The sequence below is a fragment of the Hyla sarda genome, chromosome 3 (assembly GCF_029499605.1).
Source record: "Hyla sarda isolate aHylSar1 chromosome 3, aHylSar1.hap1, whole genome shotgun sequence".
Classification (NCBI taxonomy): Eukaryota; Metazoa; Chordata; class Amphibia; order Anura; family Hylidae; genus Hyla; species Hyla sarda.
Window position 1 is genome coordinate 170,718,228 of NC_079191.1, and position 17,526 is coordinate 170,735,753.

At 45.0% G+C, this 17,526-nt stretch overlaps 2 protein-coding genes across 6 annotated transcripts in view; both read right to left on the reverse strand.

Annotated features, from left to right (window-relative positions):
• LOC130361869 (receptor-transporting protein 4-like) overlaps positions 1-17,526 on the reverse strand; it is a 54,137-nt gene that overhangs the window by 26,162 nt on the left and 10,449 nt on the right. For 2 of the 4 annotated variants that reach the window (XM_056565475.1, XM_056565474.1), the window contains one exon: positions 9,613-9,779. The gene's annotated coding sequence lies outside the window, so the exon portion shown is untranslated. Of the gene's footprint in view, positions 1-9,612; positions 9,780-17,526 lie in introns of those variants that run through there. The other 2 variants (XM_056565476.1, XM_056565478.1) reach the window with 2 other exon arrangements.
• Positions 1,090-3,202, reverse strand: LOC130361868 (uncharacterized). 2 transcript variants are annotated; one of them, XM_056565473.1, is made up of 2 exons: positions 2,412-3,202; positions 1,090-2,333 (listed from the first exon to the last, which is right to left on the reverse strand). In XM_056565473.1, the coding sequence occupies exons 1-2, from the start codon at positions 3,183-3,185 to the stop codon at positions 1,347-1,349; spliced, it is 1,761 nt and encodes a 586-aa protein (XP_056421448.1). In that variant the 5' UTR covers positions 3,186-3,202; the 3' UTR covers positions 1,090-1,346. The 2 variants fall into 2 exon arrangements, with proteins under 2 accessions (XP_056421448.1, XP_056421447.1); XM_056565472.1 differs by having other exon boundaries at positions 1,090-2,372.

Genomic DNA, 17,526 nt, shown 5'->3' on the forward strand with positions numbered 1-17,526 from the left:
AGATCGCAGCGGGTGTCAGAAGTTACACTCGCTGCGATATGTCTATTAATGCAGGTGCTACAGCTCCCAGCATGGAGCAGAGTGTGCTCCATGTTGGGAGTAGTAGTGCCTGCTTAAGGACACATCACAGCGGGGGTCACTACTGACACCCGCTGTGATCATCCTGTCTATAGCAGAGATTGAGCGACTGTATACAGCGCTCGCATCCCTGCTCTGCACTATGCTCCGGGCCGGCCACTCACTCATCTTTTCCTCACAGCTGTGATTGGCTGCAATCATCCGGACAATCACAGCTCTGGGTGGAAAATATCAATGAGTGATGTGAATAGAGCAGAGATGTGAGCGCTGTATAGAGCCGCGTCTCTGCTATATTATGGACGATCGCATCGGGTGTCAGACTGACACCCAAGGCGATATGTCTATAGTACAGGTACTACTACTCCCAGCATGGAACAGTGTGTTCCATGCTGGGAGTAGTAGTACTACATAAAAACTGTGGGGGGAAAAAGAGAAAAAAAAGTTACCCACACACACACTTTATAAAAAAAAAGGTATTCAAATTTTGTTATAAAAAATAAACATTTAGTTCAATACAATTTTACATACCTACTGGATCCTTTTTTTTTTTTTTTTGTATTTTGTAAAAAAAAACGCAAAAGGGGACAAAAAAGGCAATTTCCACACAAAGGTAAAAACGCCAGAAAAAACGCCAAAACGCAGGGGAAAACTGTGGCAGTTTTACTGGCGTTTTTTCTGGGGTTTTTATGCCACAAAAATCGAAGGTCAAAAATCTCAGTGGAGTCCTAGCCTTAGTGTGACATTTCGGTCACCCAGTGTGACCATTTTTAAGCATGCTTGAAAATGGTCACAGTGGGCGACTGAAACGTCACACTTTGGATGGAATAAATATCTACCTTTTTTCACCCTAACATCTTACTTGGAGTACTGCAATTCTTTTGTCTTTTGTATAGATAGATACTGTAAGGATTCCTCCTTGGGGATTAGCTCGGGGATCGTCCTGGACCACGCCACAGGATGCGTTTCTTCTCAATAAACCAGCAAGCAAACGGTTCTAATGCACATCTGGCACCTTGCCAGTTTTATTACACAGGTTGCAGGGAAAGAAATAAACAAAAAGCAGGAACAAACAAAATCCTAGACCGTCTGGTCACTGACTACACAGATCAGCTTGTCCTGACTAACAACCGCTGAGCTACCCTCAGCCGGTTAAACATATGTCCCCTGCAACCTTTTACTCACAATTCATGTCACTCTCTTTGAGCCACTCAGCTCGGCTGTGTACTCCTCAGCAGCCTCTGTCTCTTCCCTACAGCCCACATGCTGTCTCATAGGAAGAGCCTCAACCATTCTGTTCCTTTAGCTTTTAAACACACACTTTCCCTTCCTGATACCTCATTAATCAGGCCACAGGTGGAGCATTCTGCAGAGATAGCAAGGGAAATACACCCTTTCCTTGCCACACTGCCACATATCCCCCCCCTCTGCTCAGACCACCGGGAAGGAGCACTTGTATTCAAAAGGCAGAGTCCAACTGCCTTTCCTTTTCCTTGAACAACTACGTCCAACAGATTTTGAGGCACTTGGCTTCCTTCATCAGTAGATTTTATCTGCACCACTTCAATGGTGCACCCTTCTTTCATTCGCACTTTCATCAGCCACCGAGCACAAGACTTTTGGTCACCTTTGACAAATTCCTTGTAAAAAGCTCCATTCATGTCACACCTTTCCAACACCAGGTTCTTCATCTTGGTCTGTGCAGTGCTCTGGACTCTAGGTGCGGACAAGGCAGATGCTCTAGGCCATTGTCTTTTTCTGTCACTGGTATGACCATTGCACAAACTTTGCTGGTGGCCAACCGAGCCTGTATCACCCATTTGCAGGTCTTCTAAGTCATCCTCCACAATTTCAGGAGGCTTCCCTTTAATGCACCTGTCCCTCTTCTCCTTGAGACGGACTCTTCTCCAAATTCTACTTCTGCGGACTTTCTTCCAGTGTTTTCTAATCCAGTGCCTCTCAGGGTTTCCACCACGACCCAGTCTTCTATCACAGTGACCTCTTTTTAAGGACTCTGCTTTTTTATTAGCCCTTTCTTTAGGGACACAGACTTTCACAGGCTCATCTTTAGGCTGAGAACTCTTGGCTCCTTTAGCCAGTTTTTCACCTGCACCTTCAGATGTGTCACTGACTTTACTTGCAGCTTCTGCAGTTATCTCTGGTTTAACTTCTACCTCAGAGAACTTCTCTGCCTCAGAATTTTCACCATGCAATGTTAATATCTCTGCAGCTTCAGAGGACTTCCCATATGGTTTCACCTCAGTCTCAGCTTCAGAGGACTTCCCATATGGTTTCACCTCAGTATCAGCTTCAGAGGACTTCCCATATGGTTTCACCTCAGTATCAGCTTCAGAGGACCTTTCATATGGCTTCTTCTCATGGTCTTCAGACTCTACTGTTTCTTGCGTCCATTGTTCAGACTCCGCCTTTTTTAGAGAAAGCATCCCTGTCTCCAGTAGCTTTTGCCTCACAAGCAGTTTTTCTTCTTTTACACGGACCGCTGTGGCTTTGGCCTCAATTTCCATCTGAGACACTTTTAACCTCTCGTTAGCCAGTTCTGCTATAACTTGGTCACGGCTTTCTTTTAGGACCTTCATGTCCCCTTCCAGCTTTAAACATTTCTGCTGCTCACTCTTGAGCTTAGCAGAGTTCTTCTTCTCACTTTCCAGCAATTCTGTCAAGTTTTTGACAGTATCCTCCAGGGACAGCAGTTGTTCTCTCATCTGCTCATTGTCTTTATTCAGTTGCGCCATCTTGGACACTTTCTGCTCATAGACTTTTAGCTGAGCCTCTTGTTCAGAGAGCTGAGTACCCAGTGAATCCAAGGCAGCTGCGCGAGACTTAATATGCGTTTCGTTCTGCGCCTCCAGGCTCTGCACCTTATGAGCCATTACCACTTTCTCCTTCTCCAGCTCTTCCATGGCTACCAACCTAGCCTTGTGATCACTTTGTAGAGCCAGATATGCCCCACACAGGACATTCACTTCTTCATCCTTGAATGAGATCTGCTTGGCCAGAATCTCCAATTCTCTCTCCTTGCTGGTCATAAGACCCTGGGAGCGGGACAGTTCATCCTGCAGAGCCGCAAACTCACTTTTGTGGCGCTCCATATCTTTCTGCAGCTGAAGCTTCGCTTCCTGCTCTTTATTCAAGTCTGCAAGCATTTTTTCTTTCTCCTCTGTCAGGTGATGAACTACTTCCTTTTGAGACAATTTAGCAGAAACCATCTGTAAGGTTTCTTCAAGGTTCTGGATCTGCTCCCTTTTTTTTTACCAAGACCAGCGCGTTTTTTCCGAGATCTCTTACTTACAGCGGTCTCCTTACTCTCGCTGCTGGACCATGTGACATTCTCTTGTCCTCTGACAGTCACCTGTGCTTGGCCTGTCTCTTCCTTCAAGCCAACTCGTTCAGACTCTTTTCCACCTTTAGGAGTAGTCTCCCCCTTTTCAAGGGTCTTGGCCACTTGGGCTTCAGGGTAGTTCCTGGACAGTCTCTCTGGACTGTCTCTCTGCTCACTGGCAGACTTCTCTTTCACTTCAACACTGTCTCTCTGCTGCCCAGCAGAAAGGTCTAGGGCTCCTGGGTCTGCAACAACATCTGGTCCAGTGGTTCGACCTTCCTGGTCACGATCCATCTCTGGTCCAGACATCACATCTCCTTCACTCAGGACTCTGTCTGTGACAGTAAGCGCAGCACCCAGCTCCACATGTACTCTCTTCAGTATTTCTGCATTATCCACAGACATCTCTGTAGCTTCTTTTCCAGTTACCTCTTCCAGATGACCGCGCAACTCTAGCCCCACCTTGGGCTCATCTTCAGCTGGCGGATGGAACCCATGTTCCTGTACCTGATCCGTTTCTGGTTTCACTGAAGATTCTGTTTCAGTCAGAGGCCCACTTGTCACTTGAGTCACTGGATCCTCTTGGACTTGACTCACGGTCTGGTCTTCAGCTCCCCCAGCAGTCTGGCAGACCCCTATCTGACCTACATCTAGTGACTGCTGACACTCCCCGTCCTCAGCCTCTGCTGAGTAACTCTCCACTAGTGTGTGGTGCAAGTCAAGTGTTGTGGGCCTATCAGGTGTACCTGCTCTAGTCACCTGACAGTCTTCCCATAATTGCTGAAAAAATTGAAAATCCGTCCCCAGTACTACATCATACTCCAAGGAGGGCTCTATTGAAACCTTGTGACCTATAGTACCATAGGGAGTAGAAATACAGACATTAACCATTTTATAACCCCAAATACCAGCCTGCATAGACACTATAGTGGGGTCCGGCTTTCTGCTGCTGGACTTTACCAGACTTATTACACATCTAGGGTCTAACAAAACCATCATCTTTTTACCTTCTATTTCCAGCTCACACAGGTTTTCTTTTGTCCTGTCAGAGGTGGCAGCAGTTCTCTTTACATCTGAACACATCAACATAAGTTTTTCAACAAAAACATTATCAGATTGCACATGTTCAAAATTTACAGGACAGTTCATAGCACTAGGACCTAACTCAGGCAAAGTGTGTTTTGTTACATTTTCTCCCAGTCCTGCATTTAACATTTTCTGTTCACCAGATTTTTTCAATCCGATCTGCACAGTGTGAACAGTCCCATCAGTCTCCATGAGGGGTTCTCCACCCTCACATGATTTTGCAACTGGACATAGGTTGGTACCACCTTGAACACTGTTCACACAGTCAACTAGGGAAACACCACCCTCCACCTCAGCATTTTTATGCACAGTCCCATCATTTTTATGCACAGTCTCATAGTCACTATACATGGCCCCTATAACCCCTGGAACAGTCTTACCAGAATCTCTTGCCGTCCAGTCAGTTAAGGGCTGGTGCTGGACACCTCTCACCAGCTTCTCTGCTGCAGAACATCGCTCCACTTGCTCTTTAAGTAGCTCTGCAACCTTAAACCCAGCATCACTGTTAGGCTGCAGTGCACACTGTAGTCTTGCCGCTTGGCTTACTCCCACTTTAGTCAGGATCTCTGTCTTGACTTTCTCATAGTCCCGTAATATCTTTGGATCCAGTTCACAATGAACTTTTTGGGCATCTCCTCCAATGAATCCAAACACCAAGTTTCCCCAGTGTGTCTTGGGCCATGCCTCATGTGTAGCAATCCTTTCAAACTCTGCAAAGCTTGCTTCCTCTTGCGCTGCAGCCGTCTGCAACAAAGCACTTATCAGGACATCCATCTTGCAACACTTCAAACCTTGCAAACACCGTACTTAGCCGCTTGCCAACAAAATTTTTCCGTTGCCCCTAGCAACGCCTTTATACACAGTCTCAAAACGTAATCTGCACTCTGCAGGTGGCCCGTCCACCTGTCTCCTTACTTGAGAAAGAGCGCCCACTCGCTTGATGCGATCTGTTGCCCCTAGCAACAACTTCACCACAGGCGCAGTCCTGCTCTTGTACTCCACAGCTGGGCTCGTCCCACTGTCTCCTCTCTGAGAAAGAGTACACCCTTGCACCATGCACGGTAGTTTTCTCTTGGCAACAACTTCACTGCAACTCGACCACTGGTTGCTCCTAGCAACGTGTTTGCCCGCATCCGACACCAATTGTAAGGATTCCTCCTTGGGGATTAGCTCGGGGATCGTCCTGGACCACGCCACAGGATGCGTTTCTTCTCAATAAACCAGCAAGCAAACGGTTCTAATGCACATCTGGCACCTTGCCAGTTTTATTACACAGGTTGCAGGGAAAGAAATAAACAAAAAGCAGGAACAAACAAAATCCTAGACCGTCTGGTCACTGACTACACAGATCAGCTTGTCCTGACTAACAACCGCTGAGCTACCCTCAGCCGGTTAAACATATGTCCCCTGCAACCTTTTACTCACAATTCATGTCACTCTCTTTGAGCCACTCAGCTCGGCTGTGTACTCCTCAGCAGCCTCTGTCTCTTCCCTACAGCCCACATGCTGTCTCATAGGAAGAGCCTCAACCATTCTGTTCCTTTAGCTTTTAAACACACACTTTCCCTTCCTGATACCTCATTAATCAGGCCACAGGTGGAGCATTCTGCAGAGATAGCAAGGGAAATACACCCTTTCCTTGCCACACTGCCACAATACATATGATATATATATATATATATATATATATATATATAGATAGATAGATAGATAGATAGATAGATAGATATGAGATATATAGATAGTCTCTTCCTGACAGCAATGGCAACGCATATGATGTAATATGGCAGGACTGTTTTCCCATCTTTCCCCCTTGACAATAGGCACTGCAGGGACCCCCAGTTTCTGGAGCCCCCAGTGTCTGGGCACCACTGATTAGTGTAGCCTGTTTGATGCCACCATTCCACCCTTCACACACTCACAACCCCTTAGCCAGAAGCTACTTTCTCTGAACCCCATACCCCCCGCCCCCCCTTCCCCTGCACTTTTATGACTACTGATCTGTGTAAGTACACATGGGACCTAAACTTCTGTAAATCAAAAGTCACGGGAAAAGTAGCATATTTTACACTGCAACAAATTCTGCAACGAATCAACACAAAAAAAACTCAGGTAAATCCAATGATAAATTCCTGCCAGTGATAGTGAAACCTAGCTTGCTTTTTGTTTAGTTTAGAGGAAAAAAGTTGCTGGGAAAGTGGCGGCCGTGCTCCAAATTTATCAATTGGCTCACAGACTTTGATGAATGCCTGCTGAACTGCTCTGAATAAATGTCGCAGAGCAGTGGTGGGCCATGCGAAAATTGCACTAAAAGTCGGCATTAATACAATTGTCGCATAGAGACATATAGGGCAGCATTGAATTACCGTGTTATGTTCTAAATCTGGCCCGTGCAACTTTTCTGCGACATTTCACAGAAAAGTTGCACATGATAAATTAGTGACCAAACAGATCACTTTGTGGTCATAAAAATCAAACAGCCTAAATGAAATGACGCAGGAGAAGTCGCATGGGACCAGCAGGCAACTATTCCTACGCCAAATTTAGATGAAAAAGCAGTCAAAATTGTCTGATAAATTCCCCTCATGGTGTGGAACCCCTAGGATACTACACACACCACAGGTTGAGAACTGGGCAGCAGGGGACTTGAACCTGTGATCACCTTGACAATAATCAGGAATAATTTGTATGATAAAATCAGCAGCATGTCACCAAAGCCACACCAGAAAAGTCTGTAACCTGTAAATGGGATTTTGTAAAACCCCATTCACCTAGCACTGTACTGTAACTATGATGCAGATTTTCTCAGCATTAAATGTGCAGTGTCTGACAATACTCGAAGACATTAAAGGGGTACATTTTGTTCAGAACGCTTGGAGCCGGAGGCCGTGATAGTGATGTCACGGCCACGCCCCCTTGTGACATCAAGCCCCCTCTATTCATGTCTATGGGAGGGGGCTTGTCAGCCAACACGCCCCCTCCCACAGTCATGAATGGAGGTGGCGTGGAGTGGCGTGACGTCACAAGGGGGCGTGACTGTGATGTCACCACTCTTGCAGGAACTGAGCGTTTGTTAAAACGCTGGGTGCTGCGGGAGATCGCAGGGGACCCCCCAGTGATCAGACATCTTATCCCTTATCCTTTGGATAGGGGATAAGATGTCTAGCAGCAGAGTACCCCTTTAACCATAAGTATTTGAGTGAATTAACACATGGAAGCTTTGTTGCAGTGACTGTTCAAATCATCAGAGATGCACGTTCTTGCTGCCAAAACAAATTAATACAACAGTTTTTCATAAAGTCTTGAACAAATGTGCCACATGTGAATATTCCCTTATTTGATTCAGGGTGTGTTCACACATTTGGGTTTTTATTGACAACTAGCTCAATACTCGGTGTTGCCCGGTTTTTCCTTCCTAATCCTTGTTGGGGAGGAAAATAAACAAAGGAGGAAGCTTTTGACTTCATATCCCGTCCTCATATATTGTTGTCATATCCCAACCCCATATCCCGTCCTCATATCCCGACCTCCTATGCCGATCCTATCCAGTCATCATATCTTGACCTCATATCCCGACCTCATATCCCGTCCTCCTATCTCGACCTCCTATCTCGACCTCCTATCTCGACCTCCTATCTCGCTCTCCTATCCTGACCTCCTGTCCCGACCTCCTATCCCGTCCTCCTATCTTGACCTCCTATCTCGACCTCCTATCCCGACCTCCTATACTGACCTCCTATCCAATCCATCTATCCCAACCTCCTATCTCGACGTCCTATCCCAACCTCCTATCCCGTCCTCCTATCCCATCCTCCTATCCCGTCCTCCTATCCCATCCTCCTATCCTGTCCTCCTATCCCGACCTCCTATCCCGGTCCTCCTATCCCGTCCTCCTATCCGGTCCTCCTATCCCGACCTCCTATCCGGTCCTCATATCCCAACCTCCTATCCTGACCTCCTATCCCGACCCGTAATATGTGTACCAGGTATTGAAATGCCTCCAGCCGTACGGAAGTTATGTGGGAACATACATTTCCAATTGATTTGCATGGGACTTTAAACAAAAACCCCGACCCTCACAAATGGGGGTAGTTAAGGGTTAAATTAACTATCCTATATTTTCAGTGGACATATAAGTAACATGTGACCAAGTATTATCGAAATATCTCCAGCCATTTGGAAGTTATGCAGTAACATATATTTCTCATAGACTTGTATAGGACTTTAAACAAAAACCCCGCCCCTGGCAAATGGGGGGGAGTAAGGGTTAAATCACCTATCCTATGTTTGTTGTTGACATATAAGTAACATGTGTGCCAAGTGTCATGTTAATATCTTTAGCCGTTTGGACGTGATGCTGGAACATACACACACACACACATACATACATACACACATACACACATACATACACACATTGGGGGACATGTATGAAAGATTTTACCCCTGTTTTGTGTGTATTTCTTTTTGCGCAAAATTTTGCGCAAGCCATTTTTTTTGCGCACGTTTTGGTAGAGCATGTCCTCCAGATGTGGCCAAATCGGGGTACCTTGGAGTGACATCTATAGTATGCACGGATTTATTAACTGCGTACTTTTCCTTTACACCAAAAGTTTTGCCGCAAGAGCTGTTTTTATTGCGCAAATATAAGCCATCTTGGACTTAATGTAGCAAGATGCTCTAAATCATCGATTCTATTTTCCAAAGAGTGGATTGAGGAGGTTACTATATTTACACGCAATTTATGAAGCTCATTGCACTTGATTGATAAATTTAGCGCTTCTGCGCATAATTTAGAATTCGGGAAAATGGGTAAAATGCTTCTACCATACACAAATAATGATACATGTCCCCCATTAAGTTTTATATATATATATATATATATATATATATATGTATATAGATTATTGTGTCCAAAGCCTGAAACATGATAAATGGGGGACAAAACATGAGACTGAGAGTTCCCCTCTTGTCAGATTCATTCCTGGCTTTGTATTCAATAATTGCAAATGAAAACCTGAAATAAATATAGAACAATATTAAAGATACATTAACTTCTGCATTAATAAACTATGCTACAAGGGATATAATAGTAATAATATTTATTTTACCTCTTTTGCCTGGAATATATGAGTCTTCCTCTTGCTTGTCCTGTATGGAATGAAGAACAGGCTTTGCTTTTATATTTGCATTGCTCCCTCCTCCCAGACAAATCATGGTGTGAAGAAACGAAACTACTCTATTTTTAAGTCTTCCCAGGAGTGATGCTGAAGTTCAGCTGCAGAAACAAATCAGCAAAATCAGCATAGTTACATTGCATTGTAATAGGTAAGGTCCATAACAGAATGGGCATAATGCAGGTTTGAAAATGCTTTCCACTATATCTTAATGGGTTTTCTAAATCCCCTTAACCCCTTAAGGACGCAGCCCTTTTTCATCTTTTTTTTTTTTTTTTCAATTCTTTATTTTTGAATTTTTTCAATCTTAGTACAAACGTTAACGGGTTCGCAGACCCAACAAACAACTCGTCACTGAAAGAAAACTGTGATACATCTATCCTTCTGTCATTAGATCATGAATTGCGAGTAAAAGTACTGACTCATTATACATTCATATACGTCTAAGTACAAGGGCATATGGCTGGTATTATATTCTGGTGTGAGGATCGCACAATACAATGAGCAGGAATGATGTCACACATGTAAGGTGTTTTATACTATTGAGAATAGGTAAGAAGTGAGAGATGAATTCAGGTAGAGAGATGAAACTAGCATGAATGGAGAGGAAAAAAGATGGAGGAGAAGGAGAAGAAGAAGAAGAAGAGTAGTGGGAGAGGAGTGGATGTGTGCTCTATGCATGACATAAGGAATTAGAGAAGAAAGGAGAGGGGAGGGGCTCACACAATAAGGGGCAGGGGGAGGAGTGGGGAGTGTAGGTGATCTTTAGTGGTCGAGGAGTAGGGGGGGGGCGTTGTTAATACTGTACGTTGGCTACTGAAGGGGGGTGGGAGCTAAGTAAGTGTGGGTCTGTCTCCCTGTAGTGTAGCCACGGATACCAAGTGGCAAAGTGTTTGTCAAAGGAGCGGTCACTCCAGCTGGATAGTTCCTCCAACCGGCATATGGAGTTGACTTTTGAGACCCATTCTTGGTGTGTGGGTGGGTGAGGGTCTCTCCAGTGTAAGGGTATGAGCGCTTTCGCAGCAGAAAGAAGGTGTGCTAATAGGGAATGTTTATGTAGCAGCGTTTTTTCTGAAGACAAGTTTAATAAGACCAACGATGGTGTCAAGGTCAGCTGTTTGTTAAATATGTCATTTAGCCCTTTGTTAATCTCTGGGCAAAACCGTACTATCTCAGGGCATGTCCACCATATGTGAAAAAGATTAACCTGTGGCTCCACAGTTCCTCCAGCACTTATCTGACGGGGAAAGCCCCCAGTGGTGAAAAAGCTCGGGAGTTCTGTACCAACGAGATACCAATTTGAATTGGCATTCTTGCAATTTGACACACCTGGAGAAGCCATAAGAGCGGTTTAACATTGCAGCCCGATCCGCATCAGAAAAAGTCAGATGCAAGTCTTTTTCCCACGAGAGCAAGTATGCAGGCGCGCCCCTAGTTTTATTTCCCATAATGCGCTTTTTTACGGCAGATAATTTTATTCTGTCTTCCCTAGCCAGTGGTAGGAATGTCTCAGGCCAGGTGGGGTCAGCTTTGATGGTGTATGTGTGTAACAGTTCCGAACACGCACCAATGATCATGCTTTCATGTAAGTAGTGCAGTCTGATGTTAGGTAGCAGTTCCCTCAGTCGCTCCTTCCCTGGAGGTCTTTTACCTGGGCAAAGGTCTATGAGCGGGGTTTTCGTTAGTTTGGACCATATGTCAGGAAGTGGGGACTCCCTGCCTTTCAGTATGTAGGGTATCAATGAACCTGGCATCATGGGGGACAGGGACTTGTTATGTGAGGCATCCCATTTCATTTGGATATCATGGCACCTTTTTACCCCAAGTGTTCCTTTCAACAGAGGGTTTTGTTGTTTGTTTATCATTGCTTTGGTAGGGACCCACAATGAGCGCCTGTCCGCCACTTCTCCCTCACCAAGTTGAATCAGTTCTAGTGAAGACCCCTGAAGAAAGCTGGTCTCTGATATCAACTCGATCCATCTGTGGATGTGTATAGCTTTATGAAGTTGTGCGACGTCCGGTATGCCTATTCCTCCATATTTTTTGTGTCTAGTCAGGAGGGAGTGTGTGAGGCGGGGGCGCTTTGAGGACCATAGAAACGAGTAGAAGAGCCTCCTCCATTGGGCCAGGTGGTTTTTCGGTAGGTCAATTGGAGCCATATGCATCAAGTATAGGATAGGGGGGAGTATATAGGATTGCAGCAAGTTTCTCCTGCCTAACCATGATAGATATGGTAGCTTGTATGCTTCCAGTTTGGTTCTAGTTTTTTGCAGCATTGGGATGTAATTAAGGGCAAAAATCCTATCTAAGGATGAGGGCAGGGTAATCCCTAGGTATGTTAAACTATCCCGTGGCCAACGGTAGGGTGAGTCACGTTTTATGTCTTTTAGATCCTTTGGTGGTACGGAAATATTAAGTATCTCCGACTTCGTGTAATTGACTTTAAAGTTGGACATGGGCTATATCTGTCTAGGATGAGTTGTATTTTTGGAAGGGCGGAAATGGGGTTTGTGATTAACAGTAGCAGGTCGTCTGCAAATGCAGCCGCTAAGTGAATGTGACCTCACACCGTAATCTCCTCGTCTTGTCTGAGTGTCTGCAGGAGAGTTTCCATCACAATGATATACAGGGTGGGGGATAGAGGGCAACCCTGGCGTGTCCCATTGCGAATGTCGAAGAGGGGATAAGGTTCCGTTTACCTTGATGTGTGCACTGGGTTTGTCGTATAAGGATAATATTGCATTTATGAAGGGCTGTGACAGGCCAAACCTTTGACACGTCAATGAAATGTAGTCCCAGGCCACTCTGTCAAAGGCCTTTTCTGCATCTGTACTTAGTAAGACCAAGGTTTTTTTTGTAGTGTTAGCGTAATGAATGGCCTGCATCACCCTAAGCGAATTGTGCTTTCCCTCACTGCCCCTCACAAACCCTGTCTGATCTGGGCGAATAAGGTCTGGGAGAAAGTGACTCAATCTCATAGAGAGCAACTTTGCCCATATTTTCACATCCAGATTCAGCAATGAAATAGGTCTGTAACTGGGGCAGAGAGAAACATCCTTTCCTTCCTTCCGAAGAATGGTAATATGTGCCGCAAGCGCCTGCTTTGGTAGTTTGGTGCCATTAAGCAGGGCATTGCACTATTTGGTGATTTGAGGGAGTAGCGAGGTTTGGAGCTTTTTATAGTAAAATAGGCTAAGACCGTCTGGTCCTGGGCTTTTCCCTGTTGGGAAGGATTTTATGACTCGCCGTATCTCGTCGTCAGTGCATGGAGTTAGGAGTTGTTGGCCATCTTCCAAAGTAAGTGTTGGCAAATGTAAGTTGTTAAGGAAGTTCTTTATAGCCTGAGACCGATTTACTCCCGCCTCCTCGACTATGGGTAGATTGTATTAGGATTCATAGTATTGTTGGAAGGCGAGGGCTATATTTTTAGTGCTCGTGTGGCTGGAACCGTTCCTATCAATTATTTTGGGGATAAATGCTTTTTCTTTCCGTTTCTTAAGCATGGCCGACATAAGGCGGCCACCCTTGTCTCCGTGCATGAATAATTTGTGTTGGAACCTAATAACATTCTCCGAGTGTTTCTTATTAACCCCTTGGGGACGGAGCCCATTATGATCCTAAGGATGGGAGCATTTTTTGCAAATCTGACCACTGTCACTTTAAGCATTAATAACTCTGGGATGCTTTTACTTATAAATTTGATTCCGAGATTGTTTTTTCGTGACATATTCTACTTTATGTTAGTGGTAAATTTTCGTCGATACTTGCATCCTTTCTTGGTGAAAAATTCAAAAATGTCATGAAAAATTTGAAAATGTTGCATTTTTCTAACTTTGAAGCTCTCTGCTTATAAGGAATATGGATATTCCAAATACATTATATATTGATTCACATATACAATATGTCTACTTTATGTCTGCATTATAAAATTGATGAGTTTTTACTTTTGGAAAACATCAGAGGGCTTCAAAGTTCAGCAGCAATTTTCCAATTTTTGGCAAAATTTTCAAAATCGGAATTTTTCAGGGACCAGTTCAGGTTTGAAGTGGATTTGAAGGGTCTTCTGGTTAGAAATACCCCATAAATGACCCCATTATAAAAACTGCACCCCTCAAAGTATTCAAAATGACATTCAGTAAGTGTGTTAACCCTTTAGGTGTTTCACAGGAATAGCAGCAAAGTGAAGGAGAAAATTCAAAATCTTCATTTTTTACACTGGCATGTTCTTGTAGACCCAGTTTTTGAATTTTTACAAGGGGTAAAAGGAAAAAAATCCTCTCAAAATTTGTAACCCAATTTCTCTCGAGTAAGCACATACCTCATATGTGTATGTCAAGTGTTGGGCGGGTGCACTAGAGGGCTCGGAAGCGAAGGAGCAACAATGGGATTTAGGAGAGTGAGTTTTTCTGAAATGGTTTTTGAGGGGCATGTCCCATTTAGGAATCCCCTATGGTGCCAGGACAGAAACCCCCCCCACATTGCACACTATTATGGAAACGACACCCCTAAAGGAACGTAACAAGGGGTACGGTGAGCCTTAACACCCCACAGGTGTTTGACAACTTTTTGTTAAAGTCGGATGTGTAAATGAAAAAAATGTTTCCACTAAAATGTTGGCTTTCCCCCAAATTTTACTTTTTTACAAAGGGTAATAGGAGAAAATGCCCCCCAATATTTGTAACCCCATTTCTTCTGAGTATGGAAATACCCCATGTTTGAACGTCAAGTGCACTGCGAGCGAATTACAATGCTCAGAAGAGAAGGAGCGCCATTTAGAGAGATAATTTGTTTGGAATGGAAGTCGGGGGCCATGTGCATTTACAAAGCCCCCCGTGGTGCCAGAACAGTGGACCCCCCCCACATGTGACCCCATTTTGGAAACTACACCCCTCACGGAATGTAATAAGGGGTACAGTGAGTATTTACACTCTACTGGCGTTTGACAGATCTTTGGAACAGTGGGCTGTGCAAACAAAAAAATTAAATTTTTCATTTTCACGGACCACTGTTCCAAAAATCTGTCAGACACTTGTGGGGCGTAAATGCTCACTGTACCCCTTGTTACATTCCGTGAGGGGTGTAGTTTCCAAAATGGGATCGCATGTGGGTATTTATTTTTTGGGGTTTATGTCAGAACCGCTGTAAAATCAGCCGCCCCTGTGCAAATCGCAAATTTCGGCCTCAAATGTACATAGTGCGCTCTCACTCCTGAGCCTTGTTGTGCGCCCGCAGAGCATTTTATGCCCACATATGGGGTATTTCCGTACTCAGGAAAAATTTTGTTACAAATTTTGGGGGTCTTTTTTTCCTTTTACTTCTTGTGAAAATAAAAAGTAAAGGGCAACACCAGCATGTTAGTGTAAAAACATTTTTTTTTTACACTAACAGGCTGGTGTAGATCCCAACTTTTCCTTTTCATAAGGGGTGAAAGGAGAGCCCCCATATGTGTCCCTAAACTGTTTCCTTGAAATATGACAGGGCTCCGAAGTGAGGACTAAATTAGGGATTGCATAGGGGGGGGGGACATAGGGGTATTCTATGCCAGTGATTCCCAAACAGGGTGCCTCCAGCTGTTGCTAAACTCCCAGCATGCCTGGACAGTCAGTGGCTGTCCGGAAATGCTGGGAGTTGTTGTTTTGCAACAGCTGGAGGCTCCGTTTTGGAAACACTGCCGTACAATCCGTTTTTCATTTTTATTGGGGGGGGGGGGATAGAATAAGGGGGTGTATATGTAGTGTTTTACTCTTTATTATGTGTTAGTGTAGTGTAGTGTTTTTAGGGTACAGTCACACTGGCGGGTTACGGTGAGTTTCCCACTAGGAATTTGCGCTGCGGCGAAAAATTTGCCGCAGCTCATACTTGAAGCAGGAAACTTGCTGTAAACCCGCCCTTGTGAATGTACCCTGTACGTTCACATGGGGAGGGGGGGGGAACCTCCAGCTGTTTCAAAACTACAACTCCCAGCATGTACTGACAGACCGTGCATGCTGGGAGTTTTAGTTTTGCAACTGCTGGAGGCACACTGGTTGGAAAACCTTCAGTTAGGTTCTGTTACCTAACTCAGTATTTTCCAACCAGTGAGCCTCCAGCTGTTGCAAAACTACAATTCCCAGCATGTACTGATCACAGAAGTGCAAGCTGGGAGATGTAGTTATGCAACAGCTGGAGGTACGCAACTACAACTCCCAGCATGCCGAGACAGCTGTTTTCTGTGTGGGCATGCTGGAATTTGTAGTTTTGCAACATCTGGAGTGCTACAATTTAGAGACCACTGAACAGTGATCTCAAAACTGTGGACCTCCAGATGTTGCAAAACTACAACTCCCAGCATGCCCATACAGCAAACAGCTAGGAGCAAACAGCTAGGCATGCTAGGAATTGTAGTTTTGCAAGATCTAGAGGGCAGTATAGAGATCACTGTGCAGTGATCTCTAAACTCCAGACCTCCAGCTGTTGCAAAACTACAAATTCCAGCATGCCCACACAGCAAACAGCTGTCTGGGCATGCTGGGAGTTGTAGTTTTGCAACATCTGGAGGGCTACAGTCTAGAGACCACTATAGTGGTCTCAGACTGTAGCCCTCTAGATGTTGCTAGGCAACTATTCACCGGCTTCCGTCGCATCCAGGGAGCCGTCCTCTTCTGCCGCACGGCGCCCGCAGATCTCCGTCGCCACCCGCCGGTCGCCGTCGCCCGCAGCCTCCGGAGGGGTAAGTGGACTCCGGCGCCGCTCCTCTTCGTTTTCCCCGTTCTGCCCCGCCTATTGTGGGTGGGCAGGACGGGGAAAACGGAAGTAAACCCCCCCCCGCCCTGATCTGCTATTGGTGGTCGCGTCTAGACCACCAATAGCAGGGATAGGAGGGGTGGCACCTGTGCCACCTCACTCCTATCACTTTAGGGGGATCGTGAGTGTCTTAGACACCCGCGATCCCCCTTCTATTCCGGGTCACCGGGTCACCATAGACCCGTAATGACCCGGAATCGGCGCAAATCGCAAGTGTGAATTCACTTGCGATTTGCGCCGATCGCCGACATGGGGGGGTCTAATGACCCCCCTGGGCATTTGCACGGGGTGCCTGCTGATACAGCAACCAAGTAGACGCAGCAGCACTCCAGCGTAGTGAAAATAGTGACTTTTATTTATCACTAAAATGCAATAGTGACGTTTCAACCACCTCACGTGGCCGTCCTCAAGCCAGATATCAGCAGTCACCCTGGCCCGGTCCGGCCTGGCGGGGACCGAAATTCCCACGGGCGTATGGATACGCCCTTCGTCCTTAAGTACCAAGACGCAAGGGCGTATGCATACGCCCTTCGTCCCCAACAGGTTAAGGATATCTTTCAACTGGTCTCTCAGGGATTGTTTTTGTGCTTCCCAGGTGTTATCTAGGGTCACTTGAGACCCATTTTCCATCAGTGCAAGGTCCTTAACCCCTTAAGGACCAAGCCCATTTTGGACCTTAAGGACCAGAGCGTTTTTTGAACATCTGACCACTGTCACTTTAAACATTAATAACTCTGGAATGCTTTATCTATCATTCTGATTCCGAGATTGTTTTTTCGTGACATATTCTACTTTAACATAGTGGTAAAATGTTGTGGTAACTTGCATCCTTTCTTGGTGAAAAATCCCAAAAGTTCATGAAAAAATTGAAAATTTTGCATTTTTCAAACTTTGAAGCTCTCTGCTTGTAAGGAAAATGGATATTCAAATTTTTTTTTTATTCACATATAAAATATGTCCACTGTATGTTTGCATCATAAAATTGATGAGTGTTTACTTTTAGAAGACATCAGAGGGCTTCAAAGTTCAGCAGCAATTTTCCAATTTTTCACAAAATTTTCTAAC

Excerpts from the sequence above, each read along its gene's own strand:
- LOC130361868 (XM_056565472.1), bottom strand. The coding sequence starts at position 3,185 with ATGGAGCGCCACAAAAGTGAGTTTGCGGCTCTGCAGGATGAACTGTCC. Across the intron at positions 2,373-2,411 it reads CCTCTGAAGCTGATACTGAG|GTGAAACCATATGGGAAGTC; the intron begins GTGAAACCATAT and ends GCTGATACTGAG.